This window comes from Pomacea canaliculata, linkage group LG8, assembly GCF_003073045.1.
Source record: "Pomacea canaliculata isolate SZHN2017 linkage group LG8, ASM307304v1, whole genome shotgun sequence".
NCBI lineage: Eukaryota > Metazoa > Mollusca > Gastropoda > Architaenioglossa > Ampullariidae > Pomacea > Pomacea canaliculata.
The window spans coordinates 6,717,077-6,734,186 of NC_037597.1; the positions used below are offsets into that span (position 1 = coordinate 6,717,077).

Sequence of the window (17,110 nt, forward strand, 5' to 3'; positions counted from 1 at the left end):
GGGCATTTGCAAGTTACGCCTTTCCAAATAGGGGCATGCAGCCTGAGTCACGGAGGGTTGTTCCAGTGTTGTGTGCGAGCAACGAAGCAGCTGTGTCAAAAAGCGACAGCCTTTGCTGAAGAAAGTTATTTTCATTCTCCTCTCAGCACAGTTTACTCGTGTGCTGTGTGTGGCGTGCGAGACAAATTTGAAGGCGCAACAGAGTGCCATATTTTTGCCGCTGCGCTCACTGCCAAGTCGTGACCTAGATGTGGCAGCGGTGAGTGGAAGGCGCACGTTCGCCAGTGTTCAACAGACAGCGTGGCCAGTCCCAGTCGGCTCTTTACCACCTCTTTTAAAACCATTGCCATTGGCTTTTGCTGGGTGAAGTTGCTGGAGAAAACTGTTGTCGTCGAAACCGGCGTCTGTGGGCGGTTCTGACTGTGCTCAACAAGTTCACTTTGCATCATGCTCATGGCCCTGGAATGTCGCTTTTCCAATGGTGAATATTCAGAAGGATTAAGTTTCCCTGGGGTAAAGTCGTAAAGACTTGTGCTCATCATCTTTTGGGTTCTCGCAGTGGCGAGTGTTCTCAAACTTGTTTCGATTTGCGCGTAAACCTGGACTGGCGAGTGTTCCTGGAATTTTGGATTACCGAAGGTGAAGATGGCTTTCGTAGCTGATGCCGGAAGAGTGGACGGTTCGTGGGAACTGACAATTTTTGTTACGGACTTGCAAGAGGAATGCAGATTGCGCGTGAAAGGCGATCTTCATGTCGGCGGTGTTATGCTCAACCTTGTTCAGACCCTCGGTAAGTAATGTATGTTGGAGTTTAGGATAACCGCAACCTTCGAATACCGGTGACATTCCTCGTCTCATTTTGTTCTAATCTTAGATGAGTTGCACCTACACTGCCTCATCTCACAGTTGTAGTGGTCTTTTACACGAATGCAACACTTTCTTATTTTACTGAATATAATGACGGGTACTATACGTTAAATGAATTTAAAAAATGATATTATGAAGCGATATCCATAATTTGGCGGGTTCTGGAACCGTTACAGCTGACCTTAAGTGTTTGATGTGATGAGTAATGCTTTATGACATTCTTGACAAGAGAACAGTCTTTGGTACTCAGCATTAAGCTGAAGATTTAGATTAGACATATGTTGTTATTATTCAGTGTATACATTTTAAGTTTTAATGTATATCAATTATTTTTACATATTAGAATCAAAACCATTTTTATAAATTCGCTGGTGTTCATAGATGTTTAAGCTCTGGTTTACACTTAACATTGTTTTATATTTTGAAATATAAAAAAGTTCATAAACTCAGAAAAGAAGCATCTAGCTAAGCCTTTAATCTGATAGAGAGTTCTTACAAACAGGACAAACCAGTTCTGGTACAGAAGAAATTTTACTATCCATTCATTATAACCATGGTTTTAGATGTGTTTGTTAACAGTCCTAGGAAGATTTGACTTGCTGATTTTGTATGTCTGTCTGGTAATGTAGAATTATAGTGGCATATGATGGAGCAAGTACCATCATAAACATTGGATGAAGATTGGTAGAAAAGCATTTTGTTGACAGTGTCATTAATGCATATGTGTTAGCTCTGGCACATTCCAAGTGGAATGAAGTTGGCCACTGTCAAGCAGCATTTCCTGAACAGACTTGGCTCTTGTGTTATGGCCGCTTGCCATAATTTTGAACTTCTGGTGCATGAAGTACTTTCTCAGTCTCTAGAACATTCTTCTACAAGATTTGGGGCAGCAGGGCAAAACAGTTTCTGTTGACATGGTTTACAAGATTAGAATAAGGATGACAAGCTCAGCTGCATACTTTGCACTGGACCTTATTACATGCAGCAGGGCAAAGAGGTTTTTGCTGTATGAACTGTTCCGTTCATATCATGGTACATGTGCAGTGTGAACAAAAGAGGAAGTAACCATTGAGATTAATTAAATCTGAGATGGAAAAATGTGTTATTGGCATGGTTGCCATAGTGGTGCTTGTCACTGGCTTGTATTTAGCGTTTGAAACAGTCTGAAGCTTGCTTTATTGAGAATATGTTCATATTGCTGTACACGTGAGTGGCTTGCAAAAATGTGACCCATTCTTAGTTTCCGGTCATGCCAACTCAAAAGGAAATGTTTAAGACACCACTAGCAATGCCATTTTAAGAATCAAATGGCTGACTCACATGAATGAAGTCAAGATGGTGGGAATGAGACTGTGGAACAAAGATATCTTTGGCAGTACTTGATGTAGCAACAAACTGATTAGAGACAGGTACGTCTGTTAGCTGATGTTATCGTCCAGGTAGATGAAATCTTATATGTACTTGAGTTGTTTGGAAAACTTCCAAACATGAATCTTCTGACCACGTTACACTGTATTAAGTGGTCTTCTGCTGATATAATGTAAAAAAAAACATTTTGTAGAAGAGTGTAACCTGTGCTCATTTTGCAGCTGACTGAAATTTTTTTGTGTCAGAAGCATATATCAGAAAAGAAGGGATCATAATATTTCAAATATGAGGCTCAATTTGCATCTGCCATTTGAAATCTTCTAGTGATATTTCTTTGGTTTAATTTGCTCTGATTGACAAGGCCTGAAACATTCTTTTGAAGAGAAAAGGCACAGCTTACCAGACTTTGGTCATTGTTGTGAAAGTGGCACCATATAATTTACACAGTAAAGTAGATTTTAATTGGTAGTGTCATGATTTATTTTTTTTTAATAAATGCATGATTGTATAGTTCATACTCACGATTGTAAGGATCATGCTCTTAGCACTTGAGACAAGAAAAAGACATGGACAACACATAAAGAAGGAGAAAGATAAACAACATTACGGATAACCAATAAGAGACAAATATGGAAAACACTAAGAGGAATCAGGTAACAAGAACTAAGAGTGTTGTGATTCAGCAGAGGAAGATCAGTAGGGAAGTAGCAATAAACTGAAAAGGGTTGGGGGTTGAAAAAGGAGTAGCAGTCTGTGGACTTGTTAGGAGTAATGCTCAAGGAAGAGGTGTGTTTTTAGTGCACATTTAATAGATTCAGTGGTGGATAGGTGGCTGATCCGGAAGAAAAGAAAGTTCCATTGTTTTGCTGCACAGTAACTAAAAAGGAAAAAAAATATGCATAGAATATATTATCTCACCGATGAATTGATTAGCTTAGAGCATGAAATACAAGTGATTTTCATGTACTTTTTTAGACAATAACATTAAATGTGAACAGTTGAGGATTCATGATTGTCTTTATGGCTTCTAAATGCAAACAAGTTGATGGCATTGCAAAACCTGTTACTGAGAGAAAGCAAGCTACATGACACATCATTTAATTCTTTCTTACAACAGTGTTATATTGACCAAGTTTTAAATAACATTGAATGATATATTTTGAGTGGAAAACTTTGCTGAGAGTATTTGTGATGCCTGTTGAAAGTGGTGTCTGCAGTTATTTCTATATTATCTTATAACAAAACATTTGCATTATGCTTGCCGCAATTTATCTGGACAGTCTGACGCAACGGTTAGCGTCTGTCACCAGTATAATGAGGGTTGGCTGGCCTGGGTTCAGATCTTGTCTGGGGCAGGCTGTTCTTTCTCTGTGTGTGGCATCTGTGCATAGGGATGGTTGCCTTGCCATGATTTAGCCTTGGTTGCTGGCTCAATTCCCCCCCCCTCCCTGCACAATTTATTTATCTGGGCATGACTAGTAAGCAAGTTGCAGCATGCAAGATTTATTCGATAGGGGAGAGGAAGAAATTGCGTCCATCTTTTGCTGATTCAGTCCAATCACAATATTGATCTTTCTAACACTCTCAGAAGCTTGTGTCGATCAAGATAAGCATTGAGTATTCTCCCTTCAGACAAATGGAAGTGGAACAGAAGACTTTCTGTGCAGTGTTATTTACATTTTATGTTAATGTATGATTAATGCTTAACTCATTTTTGAAATATCAGCCTTCACATACCTCAAGATCAAAATATGTCATTGTTTTTATTTTTGATTATTTGGGGTCTGTTACATGTGACTAAACATTTATAATAGCCAAGAGACCAATAAAGGATTAAATCAGATAAATAAAATTTTATCATTTTGGTAAGCTAAACTCTTGTTGCAGCATGGAAAATTGGTCTCTTTTCACCACTATTATCTAGTGTTACAGCTTAGGAAATGTCAAAATGCCCTTTGCTATATCACTTGAAATGCCAAACGTGCAGCAGCTAGCATAATGACCCTTCTCACCATTTCTCGTGTATTGTATTAATGCCTGTGAAAAGTACCATGTACTGCTTCTGCCCAAAACTTATTAGTTATTAGAAAATTGGTCCCATTAACCATGTTGTTATTGCATGTCAACCTGGCTAATTTAGTGATTGTTGATGTTTAGTGGCTTCTTCTGTCAAAGTTTGCCATCTGGTTGATAAAAGGCAAAAGCTGCACTTTTTCAAAACTTTTTTATATTATTATTAACCTAAGCTGGCATTGTCTTCTTGTGGTACTTCTTTTATTCATTTATCTGAAAGTTCTGAAGTTGGCTGTTAGCAGGGTGCTGTTGCAACTAAAGGAGTGTAAGATGGGAACTACTGGAGTGTGGCTTCCATACTATTTTTACAGGTTTCTGTCAGCAGTAGAAAATTGTTTAGCAGGGGGCGGAATGTCTCAGAACAAATCAGTTGTGTAGTACACTGCCCAATGTCAGAATGACATTGCCGTTAACCTAGCCCACCTCCCCGGGCAAGGTATGTGTTGGCTGTGATATTATCTTCAACACCAGCCACTGGCGGTGTAAACTCAATCTCCTGGGCCGGCAGACTATGGCCTGGCCGTTTCGAGGCGGCCAAACGCCAGAAACTCATGCTTCGTCCTTGGCCCTTGACCCCTTAAGGTCGGGGTCGCCTGTCAGTTTCCACGTGCCACGTGAAGGTCCCTTCTCTCCTCAGGTGTCCTCATGTGTGCACACACCTGTCATTTCCGTTAGGTGTTTGGATGTCTGAAGTTACGGAGGTGGTGGTGGGGTAATTTTTGCATGAGCAGCAGAAGAGACGGTGGCATTAACTCGACGATCAAGGAGTTTTTTTCCGGTTTGGGCCGTTGGTAGTGGCCGCAACGGGTCATTAAATCCTGGAAGGAGGTGTTCGGTTTTCATTCTATCAAACTGAAAGATAAGTAGTGAGGATACGATGAATTTCCTCCACCTCCTGTATCAGCCGCGTCAAGCTAACGGCCCTGCTTCCTTCCCGTGGTAATTCTCCCTCCTTCCTCCAGCACGGCGCTGGTGTCAGATGACGTCGGTAGTGACTGAAGACCTCTGAGGGCGGTCAGTCTGTGGTGCGTAGAGCAGCTGCCGGTTGGTGTAAGTAGCCAGTTGACCTTCTGGCGGCGATACGAGGTCAGACTATTCATTGGTCACGCTGGCATTGCGGGGTGCCGACAGCTGGGAGACCGTTGGCTCGCAGGCAGGGGGCGAGGGGCAAGGGTCCTTTGGCTTGCAGGCTGAGGTTCCCTTTGGCTGGCACGATAAGAGTCAGGATTGTGTACAGCTGCCGAGTAAAGTTGACGACACGCTCCGTCTGGCGACCGGTGGTTTATCTGGAAAATCGGTTTATCGCGTGTTATGAGAGCCTGAGGCTTTGCCGAGGGCGACTAACCCTGTCTGTGATAAAACGATACATGAGAAGGCAAGCATTCCGATGGCAGGTTCGGGTACCCTGGGTCTGCTGCCCGCATTAGTCGGATGTTTTCCCACATTAGCGCTGTCCTTATCTCAATCTTTGGGCACACCGAGAAAGAAGAATGATGGCCTGTGGTCGTCAGAAGCGTGGAGTAGATTCACCATGCATACACGTCACTTGATGTTCGCTAGTTTTAGGTTACTTAGTGATCAAGAAACATCAGCTGACATCTGAGCTTATCGTTCCAGCAATCTCGACTAAACTTAACACGGACGAAGCTGTGAGTGGGAAATAAATACACAAAAATGTATACATCCCGATAAGACGAGCTGTTTCTTGAGGGCCTCTAGCAGGAGATATACAGTTTGGCTGCGTCATTTCACATTCCGTAAGGAAACTAGCCTGGCATCGGTGTAGCTGGGAGAGAGTTTCACCCTCCATCTTCTCTTCCCTGCTGAGCTAGTGCTTGTCAGAGTAGTCCTGCAGTGTTTACTTCCTCGGCTCTCAGTTTGCTAATTACTGACTTGACATTTTCTGAACCTCGCAACGTTTGTTTTGGGTTTTGATAAAAATAAATAGGACTTTTTTTAAAGTGAAGAAAAACATTCTCTGCAGTTAACACGTGAAAACGATATGTTCATAATCTTTTATGTTTAAGGTTTTATGTAAAGAAGATTGTAATAGGATTTTAATGTTGGTGGGTGTTGAAGAGTATAAGTGAGATAGAGGCGTTCTGTGTGTACAGGCATGCTTTGGTGGGAAGGGGTGTGTCAGAGAGAGAGAGACTGTTTTGGTGTATGTCCTTGGTCCGTGGACTGAAATGGGACGAATATGTGTCAAATAATGGCTTGTAAGATTAACGAGAGATCTTGGCGACTGGCAAGATTACTTGTGGACATTGTTGTATTGGTGCTACTACTATTTGTACTAACACCGCTCGTAGCCTTCAGTTGCCGCCCCCACACACTACCACCACCACCACTACTATCCCTCCTTCCCGTTCGTGGTTAGTCTACTGATGTGCTGTTGACAGAAGTGTTGTGTCGACTCCTCATTCTTGAGCTCAGCGGATTGTACACCCTGGCACGCGACAGGCGGTTTTGAGTACGCAAGGGTAGCCAAGGCTGCTCCGCCCCCTCTCTCCACCTCAGATCATAGCTATGTGACCCAGGGTGTTCAAGGAGTGTTGCGTGAAGCGGTAGGGGTTAAAATTTAACTGGTAGGAATGGTGTGGGACTGGTAGGGTGTCGCTTTTGAATGGCATTGGGTGAGCGGCGGGGATAGTGAAGGTTGGGTGTTTATTGCTGTTTCCCTGAGGAAAATGCTACCACACGTGGCGATTTCAGATGCTTTGAGCTGGTTCGTTTGCGAACTTAGCGCCTTAGAAAATGCGCTCGGAGGACCGAAGATCGAAATAGGCCGCCTCCCATAGTTTTGCCGACTCTTGGCAGAGCAGGCGGGCAGATACGGGTGACTTTCTGGGTATCAGCTAAGTTGTTGGCGACTACTAGTATCAACAGCAAAGGTATGTAGCCTTGCCCGGATGGTGTCCCTTGGCCTGACACAAAAACTCGACATTTTGTTGTTTGCCGCCGCCGTCACACGTTTCTCTCGCCTTTCGCCCTAACCCCTCTTGACCCCCTGCTTCCCTGTACATAACATGGTTGGTAAACTTGGGTAGTGACTTACAAGTTTGGAGCCGCGGGTAAAATAAACGGGTGCAGGAGAAAAATACACGAAATGTGTACACATGTCTGTGGCGGTCCTGTCATGTAACAGGAGTAATGTAACCCTTGACTCTTCCCCCCATCCCTACACGCACACCCAGGTTTCTGGAAGATGGGAAGCGTCGTGTGTGCGTGCGCGCGCGTACTTTTCTGTGCATGCCTGCGTTCCTCGGCTGAAGCGCGATGACGTCATTTTTAAACTTGCGTAAAAGAAGATAGCGCGTGGTTACTCAATGGAGGGGAAGGTGGTCGAGAGAGGGGGTGTGGTGTTTTTCAGAGATGAGATCACGTGACTAGGCGTCTCCATGGTAACATCTGCATCGTGCTTTTTTTTACAAAAAAAAAAAAAAAATCTCGCAGCTCTTCCGTCGGTCTAAACAGGCCTTGTCCTTGATCGAGAGCGGGAGTGTTGGTTATGTACTATCTTTTGATAGGATGGCGTTTGTTTATTGTTGTTGCTCCTAAAGGATTTGGTGTGGTAGGGGATAGCTTTGCTGGTGTCCGAAAAGAGGGTGAATGAAGATAGATGTCCGTGTTGTTAGATCTCCATACACGCCTTGGCACCAAGGCCCACAACTCCATAGGGTCCCAGCTTAGGACTTGCACCCTCATAATATCCGGTGTGAGAATTTTTTTAAACCTTTGTGAGTAAGGGATTATCAAGTTTCGTTAAAATATTTCGCTTGACTGGTGAAGCTTGGGCTTGATGTACCACGTACTAGGTATGTGTGAGTACGTAAATAAAAAAAGGAAAGGGTTAGACAGTCAGCAGTGAATTATCGCCATGTAGTTTTTGTGAGCAGCATTTTAGCGCCATTATGAGGTTAAGGTGTGTGCTGGGTAGAAAATGACTATTAAATTTGGTTATTGTTAACATTTACCACCAGCACTCACTGATGTGCTTTTATATTAGCTGTAAACTGTACATGAAGGGATCCACCGGTAAAGGAGCAGACGACAGACTTCGTGTGCAGCCCTTATCACGTGACACACCGCCCTGTGCTAAAAGTCAGCGATGCCTGTTACAAATGTGGATTCTCTTGCTGGGCAAGTGAAACAGGATATTCATCTTCTCTCGCCATACCTGTTTCACACAGGCGTTTTGCACGCAAATAGTGACAAAGATATTTAACCAGTGAGAGTCACTTGCGTTGTTATTTTGTGTGTGTATGTGTGCGCGCGCTCGCGCATCAACGTACATTGTCAAGACTACCTAGAGAGCGGATGATTTTTAGCACTGGAAAAATAATTTTAGTTCTTTTTTGTTCCACAAGCAGAAAAGGCACGCTTTGACCTTGACTTGTGACAGTAGGTCGGGGAAAGAGGCTAGTGGGAATACACACATACTGAGAATAACTGGGATGGGGGAGGGATGTATACCTGTTCATATATCAACAGTTTTATGTTGTGTACATAATTAAAGGTGGTTTGTTAGTGAATGAGCTGTATGACATGTTTTGACATTAGCAGGCTAAGGAGGCTGGTTACTTTGGCTAGCACCAGTATGAATAGCAGAGGTCTACTTACGGAAGCAATGTTGCTCATATTCAATAAGCAGCCTTGGTGCTGTGATACATGTGGCATCAACATCAGCCAGGTTCAGTGTGGGGAGGGTGGTTTGTCCCAGAGTTTCCATGTCGGCATTGGGAGGTTAGTCTGTGGGGACATTTGGTAAAAGATACACAGCCGTGTATGTTATTGTGATTGTTTTTGCATTCTTATTACATTAATGTGGCAGTCTCTGATAGACCTATTATTTACACAGAAAAGAAAAAGAAAAGTAAATATATGGGAATATGGAAGAGAACCAGTAATAAAATGGGGTGGGGTAGCTTTTAACAGTTCTTAGTGTAGTTGGTGTTACATTTAATCCTTCTGTGAAAGTGGCATATTCAGTTCTTAGGTGCCTATTTTCAGGTCATGAACATTTAGTGAACATATAAATCGATAATTCCCTGATGCATTGTTCACTATTATTGATTGGAATAAGTATCGATTTTCTTTGTGACATGAATTTTTGTTTTTGTTGTAGATGTTGCACAGGACTGGTCAGACCATGCTTTGTGGTGGCCAGAGCACAACATGTGGCTTTTGCGGCCCCGGTCAACACTGGACCAGTATGGTGTACAAGCTGATGCCAAGCTGCAGTTTACTCCCATGCATAAAAACCTTCGAGTGCAGCTGCCAGACCTGCAGGTTCACAATCTGCGTGTGGATTTCTCTGTTAAATGCTTCAATGCTGTCATCCAGCTGTGCAAAGAACTTGGTAAGCTATGCATATGTGTGTATGTACATGTACAAACTTAAGCGATTTTATTTTGAAGTGAAAGCAATAGATTGTTTTTGTTTTTTTAAAAAGCTTTTATACAGACATAGTTTCCTTTTGAGAACTGAGCACAACACTTGTGGCATTACATGATGATATACAATCAGGTCATTCTTATAGCATCTAATAAAATGTAGTACCAAGGATGTGCTTACATTTCTAGTTCTAAAGAATCATATTTACTTCTGGTTTTTTATGTGAGTGCAGGTCTAAAAATCTGAATGGGAAGGGCTCGAGTTGGGGCCAGTGTGAGTGCAATGCAGCACCATTTGTAGAGCTGTAGTGTTTCCTGTAGAGCTATGCATAAGATGTGTAAGAGAAATCCTAATAAGAAAATTAACAGGTTGGGGGGTGGGTCTAAAAATACAAATGATTCTGAAAATGCAATAGTTTTGACCAGAGATCTCATCACATAAGTTATTTTATAATAAATCAAGATGATATTTTTGTCATTAATGGACTGTTTACAGGTATAAAAAAATGGCACTCATAATTAAAGCAGTTTCTTCTTGTCCAGGATCAAGATTGCAATAATATTAAAATGTGCACCTTTTTTGGCAGCTGGCCAATATAAAACTCAATAGATAAACTGAAGACCTAAGCATTTTTAAGGTTGGGAACTCTTTAAAGTGGTGATCCATAAAATCTGACAGTAATCTGCATGAATTGTGTCACTGTGTAAAATTCGTAAAATCCATCGGCAGCAAAATATTTTTGGGCAGGAAAGGTAGCTACATATTTTGATGCAGACTTTGGCACGTTTCTTCTTCTTTGCTTTCTTATTGCAATGTGAGCATCAGATTAAGACCAGAAGAACAGCATATTTAGGTTTCAGGAGACAGTTGCTGGGCTTGCTAGTTGCTTGGTGGTGTTTGGCATGCATTCTTCTCTTGGCCGGTCATGCAGGCACTGCCCTTATAAGTAGGGGAATTATAAATCTATCACAGTAGCATGCCACAGGTATACTAAAATACTCATCTTTCAGGCATTGAAAGGGGTCTGATGCTGGGTGTGAATAAAATCCTGTTCTGTGCCTGTATCATCTTTACAGCTATTTGATGTGTGTTGGTGTGTGTAGTTGTGCTGTAAAGGGCTTGACTGAATCAGGTGCTGTGCAACAAGAGTAGCCAGAACTAATGCTTGGCATTGCAGTTGCAAGATATGAGGTGGAGCAGGGTGTAAAGTGGGCTGGCTACTTCTCATGAGAATTGGTGTGCATGCTAGTAGGGGAGAGCTAGTAAGCAACTTTAGAAAACTGGATGAGCCTCACTACCTACTGAAAACACTGGAGTGGCATTGCTGGGGAGAGGGCAGTCCTGCATTTTAAAAATAGGATTGTGCCATTATGTATCATACTTTTAAGCACTATTTATTTTTGTATTTGAGCACACTTCCCAAGTATAATTACCCACTGGGATTAATAAAGTTGGTCATTATCCTTGTAAAAGCTGTGCAATACAAAAATCAGCTGTCGACTTGTATTATTAGTTCAGAGGCTTTTGCTAATGAAATGTATTTAAGGTCTTTACTTCTAGGGGTATAAAGTGATTAAAGGTATTAAGACAAAAATACAAAAAAAGTAAATGTAGAAGATGGACAGAAGCAATAAAGAGGCAATGCTAGCAATGATTAATGTTTAAAATTCTTGTTATCGTTGTTAGAAATATGGTTAAAAATTAGAAATACTGTCTGGTAGTTTTTGCGTAAGAAAAGGCTAAGTATTGCATATTTATATACAGATGATTGAATCAGGGTGTTGATTGATTAAATAAAAAAATTCTTTAAAGTGTTTAATGATATGTGGGCTTTAATTAGTCATTTTTATTGCTTGCTAGGTATTAGGCATCCGGAGGAGCTTTCATTGTTGCGTAAGTGGGATAGAGATGATCTGAAAAGAGTAGCCAAAGAGGTGACGAAGATGAAGAAAAAGAAAGATGCTGGAGATGCATCCCCAGGCCCCCTCAGTGCCAACGGAACACTGCATTCCTCCTCTGGTAGCATAGATGGCAAGCTGAGCCCCTATCCCAGCCGCAGCCCCCTGGGGCCTTCACCAACAGTAAGTTTAGCTAGGTTGATAAAAAAATAAATATTTCAAAGATCAGTATTTATGACATGTAATTCAGGAACAGTTGCTGGCAAGTTAATGGGAAAAGTAGTATATACACTGACAATGGCTAATATATTACCAGTGTTACAATTTGTGGGGTGTGGGGTGTGAGAGAGGAAGGAGGGAAAAGATGGGGGAAATAACTGTGTAGGATGTGTGTAAAGTAAGACAACTCAGTTGTTTTTGTGTATGTACAGAGCACTCTGGTTCGTAGTCCGGGTACCTCCATGTCCATCTCTGCATACAACACCTTTAATGGTATGCTCAGTCCTGGTTCAATGCACAGCTTGTCATTTGAGGGAGCCATGGAATCCTCACTAGCCAACAGTCCCCCTGTCCCCTCAAAAGAAGCTTTTCAGTACCTCTTCCGACCCAAGAACTTTGCTGAAAAAGCACGCATGAATTGCGCGTGAGTACTGCATTTCACATGATTTTTAAGAGTTGGGAAAATTAAGATTTCTGAAAAGCAAATGGGCATAAAAGAAAAAAGAAAGTACTGTGATTTAAAAGTATTACAAAAGTTCTCATGCCTACCTTTATAAAATCGAGCTGTACTTTCGCTCAGTATTTCAAGAATGGTATTGTATGGCATTTAATGAAGTCTAAGGAATGTCTTTAAAATGTGCTGTTGGGTGTGCAAAGATTAAAATTTGGATTGTGTCCTGTTGCAGATGGCTTGACTCATCTCGGTCTTTGATGGAACAGGGCGTTTTAGAGAATGACTTCATCATGCTTAAATTCAAGTATTTCAACTTTTACGATCTGAACCCAAAGGTAAGAAGAATCTTTTTAGACTTGGGAAAAGCATGGATTTTTGGAGATTACCATCAAGTCTCTAGCAGTGAAATGAAAGACATTATTTCTTTTTACTTTATGTTTATATCTGCTTTTTTGAAGTTTATTGCAGTTTTTTTTTTTTTTTTAAGCTTGGTTTCTTCATACCAATATTTAAGTGTTATCAAAGCTTCAGCAGCTTTTAGTTTCTTGCTGCCACTTGCCAGGACCTGCAGTAAGAGTTTTAGTGCAATGATAAATCATGAGGCCAGCAGTCAAGAGCAGCACAGATAGGTATGAACGAGTAGAAATAAGGTGGGTGGGCACAGAAGCAGGGTTGGCAGCAGGCAGGAAGAGGGGTAGGTTAAAGTGTTGATGCTGAGTCATCATCAGAAGCCTATAGGTTGAGTTTTAGAGTTCTAGCTCCAGTTCGGTAAACTATATACAGTTTGCATCCACAAGGGATTGAGGCATAACAGAAAAATGAAAATTACAACAGCAACAACAAAATCCTGAGGAATAGAGCACAAAGAGTTTGCTCATGTTCATGACAGGAGAAACCTGGGCAGTAGTGTACTCAACTGGTTAAATCCCCACTCCCTGTAGATTACACAGTCATTCATAAAAAAGAGACACCAAGTTATCTCAATACAGGCTTTAAATAAATGGGGGAAAAAATGCTTGGGCAAAGTTTTGGATGACAAGTCTAGGTAAATGTTTGGTGAGCTTAGAGATGCAGGATACAGACTGTGCTTTCCCAACATACAACATCGGACAACTGGCTCCACTGACATTGAGCATGCATATTTGCCTCTATTTTTAACTTGCACGGGCTATGCTCCCCTTAGTTGTGAGCCTTGGCAGTATACCCATCCTTAAGTGGCCCTAAAGAACTTCAACAGCTTCCTCCTGCATGTTAAAGTCTCTGGGAAAAATGATCTGGCACTAAAGAGATTTCCAAAGGATGCTGACACAGTTTGTGTCCAGGTGATGAATGGATAAAGAGGGCTGATGATTAGATTCTGTCCATTTTAAATTTGATGGTCGTCATGGCTGTGGATGGGGAAAGTGGATCAAAGATGTGTATTTGGTGTTGACTCAGCTCTTTACAGGAGGTGGGTAAATAATAGGAGTGGTTTGCCAGGTGGACTGAGAGTTAAGTGTAGGTTGGAGAAGAAGAGTCTCAAATGTTAGGAGCTGTTTGTCTACATCTTGTCAGTTGTCTACACCTTGTCAGAATCTGTTTACACCTTGTGGCCCACTGCTTACAATTTTAGTGTCAACCAGACATTTTTAGAGTGATGTTTATTAATATATTTATGCATTTATTTGATCTATTCTAGATGAAGGTGATGGGAAAGGAATTCACTACAGTGGTTAGGATGTGTATATAAAATGAAATTATTGAATTTGCATGTATTCAGGATAAGTAAGAACTTAAATCATCTGTTCATTTTTTTTTAAGTTTTAGGACTTTAAATACACATTAATATATATTGTATAGACCCTTAATGAAAACAAAACATTTTTTCAATCTTGGTTTTTTGTAGAGTATTAGGTGCTTTTTCTTTCATATCCCTGTGAATGACGCCCGTTTCTGAAATACAAGCAAACGTCATACACAGCAAAATGCATATCTTCTTTTTATTCCTTTTCACCCCCAGTGAAGTATAGGGAAGATGCATATCATGATATCTAATAACATGTGGTTGCGGCTCTCTTATTTTTGTAGCTCAAACAAAGTATGTCAGTGTACATCTCTGATATGACCATTTGTAAACTCTTTATGCACTTGTCATGTTTGTAGCCCTGGGTGTTGAGAGGCAGTTCGGTGGCGCAACAGTTAGTGCCTGTCATCAATTCACTGAGATTTGGCTGGGTTCTATCTCGTCTCAGGCATGGTGTTCTTTCTCTGTATGTTGCATCTGTTTACAGGGTTGGCTGCTTTGCTGTGATATAACCTTCAACCTATTTAGCTGTTGGCTCAAGCATAAAACACCTATCTCCACTCACCCACCCCCAACCTCCTCCGTGTCTTGAGAAAGAAAAGATTAGCCAACCAGTTTGGGGGAAATGCTATTCTGCACTATCATTTGAAATTATTTTTGCCAAAACCATTTAGACAGGTCACAGACAAAAGCAATATTGACAGAATTTGTTGGTTGTCACTGATGTATGTTCATGTTTTGTTGCAGTATGATGCTATTCGAATCAACCAGATTTACGAGCAGGCTAAATGGGCGCTGATCTCAGAGGAAATTGACTGCACAGAGGAAGAGATGATGGTGTTTGCTGCACTCCAAGTAAGAAGCATGCTGCATGTAACATTCATATTATCTGGGTGGAGATGAAGGGGCAAGTTTTAAAAGAAGTAGAAAGTGCATACTAACTGTGTTTTACTTTTATTTCTTCTTTACAGTTTCAGATTCAGCTTCAGTCAGGCTTGCCTCAATCTGAAGTTGATGGCAGTGGACCTACCAGCATGAACTTCACAGAAACTGACGAGATCGGTGCAGCTTTGTCCGACCTGCAGAGCTCCTTAGAAGGTTCCTCCATATCGACACCAGGGGATATCACTCACATACCAGAGCTTGCAGATGAGATTCGGTTTTTCAAGTGAGTAACTTTGTGGAAGGTGGCTCAGATATTTGCACTGCTACAATAATATTGTCTCATTGATATTTTGAGATACATTGTACCTGGGGTATCAGTTATATAAATCTGACTGCTGTGGCATCTGCATGCAGTTGCTAGACACTGCATGATAAATTAAGTCAGGGTTGGTGGGTTTTCAGTCATGTACATTTCAATTGCAATCACTGTCTGCAGACTGCATACAGGTAACTTGGCTGATGTGTGTTTTACAACAGGCCTAAGAAACTGACACTCAAGAGTTACAAGAGATACTGGACAACCTTCAAGGACACTCACATCGCCTTCTATCGCAGCAGAGAAGAGGTTTCTGGCCCACCCATTATGAGAATAAATGTTCGTGGTAAGTAACTGCTCTAGGATTAAATATGGAGGAAGAGTGTGGAATGGAAATTTCTTTACACCTGCAGACCCCTGCTTACATTGTGTCTATCTGCCTATTTAAAAACTACTAGAAATCAACTACGCTGTCTTGACCTTTGAATTAGGTGCAGACCACAAATCAGTTGGGTAGGAATAAAGAAATGACAGAAAAAAAAAACTACTGTAAAACCTGCAATGTGGGGACACCCTTTGTTTCGTCAAAAGATGTCACCTCATTGGAGGTTCCTGCATTTTTGGAGAGAACAGCACATTCCAAATAAGACAGTTATGAGAGAATATAAACAGCAACCTTCATAAACAAATCCAATAAGAGTGCAAAAGATAAATCTGCGTGGTGCAGGTGAGTGACACATTTTGTCCCTAAAATCTGTCTGCATCCATATTTAGTAAGTGTCTCTCGGTCAAAGGCTGTTTTGTGTTGAGAATCCAATCCCAACAGACCAAAAGTGTCTGGATATAGATGTCTGTGGTCATAGAGTTCGTAAATGGCAGGTTTTACTGTAGTATCAAAAGTTCAAGGAGTGAAGAATAAGGTATTTTGTGTGTGTGTGTGCACATTTGGACAGAAACTGATCATTGTGTTTGTCTCCCATGTGCAGGATGTGAAACTCAACCAGATGTCAACCTAGCCACCAAGAAATATGCCATCAAACTCTTTGTCCCAGACTCTGAGGGAATGAGTGAGATTTGCCTTCGCTTCGATACGGTGAGACTGTTATTGATGCTAATGATCAAATGCATAATTGTTGAGTAGCTTACTTTGAACAGCAATTTCATCTTTAGGTTTTCTGTCATTTTCTTTCCTAAAAGTGAAATGTTTGTTAACAGGAGCAGCAATACTGTCACTGGATGGCTGCTTGTCGACTTGCATCTAAGGGACGAACAATGGCTGACAGTTCCTATGAATCTGAAGTGACAGCCTTGCAAAATTTTCTGGTCATGCAGCACCCATCTAGTGCCCCAGTTATAACACCATCAGAAGCCAACATCCAGCCAGAAGACTTTATTGCCCCTCGATTTTTCAAGAAGATCAAGTCCAAACAGGTTTGACTTCATACTTACATATCCATTTTATGATCAGAACAACCCACATTAGGCATGGTGCATTTTCTTTTTTCTCTTACTTTTTTTGTGTGTGATATAGTCTGATTTACCTTCCTTTCTTCTTTGCATTGCAGATTGTTCAACGAATTATGGAAGCCCATGCCAATGTGCAAGAAATGGGTCTGGTTGAAGCCAAAATGGCCTACATTAAGGCCTGGCAGTCACTGCCAGAGTTTGGCATCACATACTTCCGCATACGGATGGCCAACAGTAAGAAAGAGGTATGATGAACACCGGGAGTCCGTATATGTCAGTCAGAATATTCTGAAACAGATAATTATTCAATATTGATCCTCTCATCTGCTGCAAGTGTCAAGTCTCTACAATGCTAGGCAATTTCAAACAAGTTTCATACTTAA

The 17,110-nt window shown here is 41.3% G+C and overlaps 2 protein-coding genes across 2 annotated transcripts in view; one reads left to right on the forward strand and one right to left on the reverse strand.

Moving 5' to 3' along the window:
- LOC112570202 (fermitin family homolog 2-like) overlaps window positions 1-17,110 on the forward strand; it is an 18,149-nt gene continuing 1,039 nt past the window's right edge. The window contains exons 1-11 of the mRNA XM_025248520.1: window positions 1-790; window positions 9,437-9,670; window positions 11,566-11,786; window positions 12,035-12,246; window positions 12,509-12,611; window positions 14,807-14,914; window positions 15,031-15,227; window positions 15,482-15,606; window positions 16,247-16,353; window positions 16,476-16,691; window positions 16,826-16,972. Of these exons, the coding sequence (XP_025104305.1) occupies window positions 646-790; window positions 9,437-9,670; window positions 11,566-11,786; window positions 12,035-12,246; window positions 12,509-12,611; window positions 14,807-14,914; window positions 15,031-15,227; window positions 15,482-15,606; window positions 16,247-16,353; window positions 16,476-16,691; window positions 16,826-16,972 (1,815 nt within the window). The 5' untranslated portion in view covers window positions 1-645. The remainder of the gene's footprint in view (window positions 791-9,436; window positions 9,671-11,565; window positions 11,787-12,034; window positions 12,247-12,508; window positions 12,612-14,806; window positions 14,915-15,030; window positions 15,228-15,481; window positions 15,607-16,246; window positions 16,354-16,475; window positions 16,692-16,825; window positions 16,973-17,110) is intronic.
- Window positions 16,754-17,110, reverse strand: part of LOC112570201 (probable 2-oxoglutarate dehydrogenase E1 component DHKTD1, mitochondrial) — a 16,025-nt gene continuing 15,668 nt past the window's right edge. Inside the window, exon 24 of the mRNA XM_025248519.1 lies at window positions 16,754-17,015. The gene's annotated coding sequence lies outside the window, so the exon portion shown is untranslated. The remainder of the gene's footprint in view (window positions 17,016-17,110) is intronic.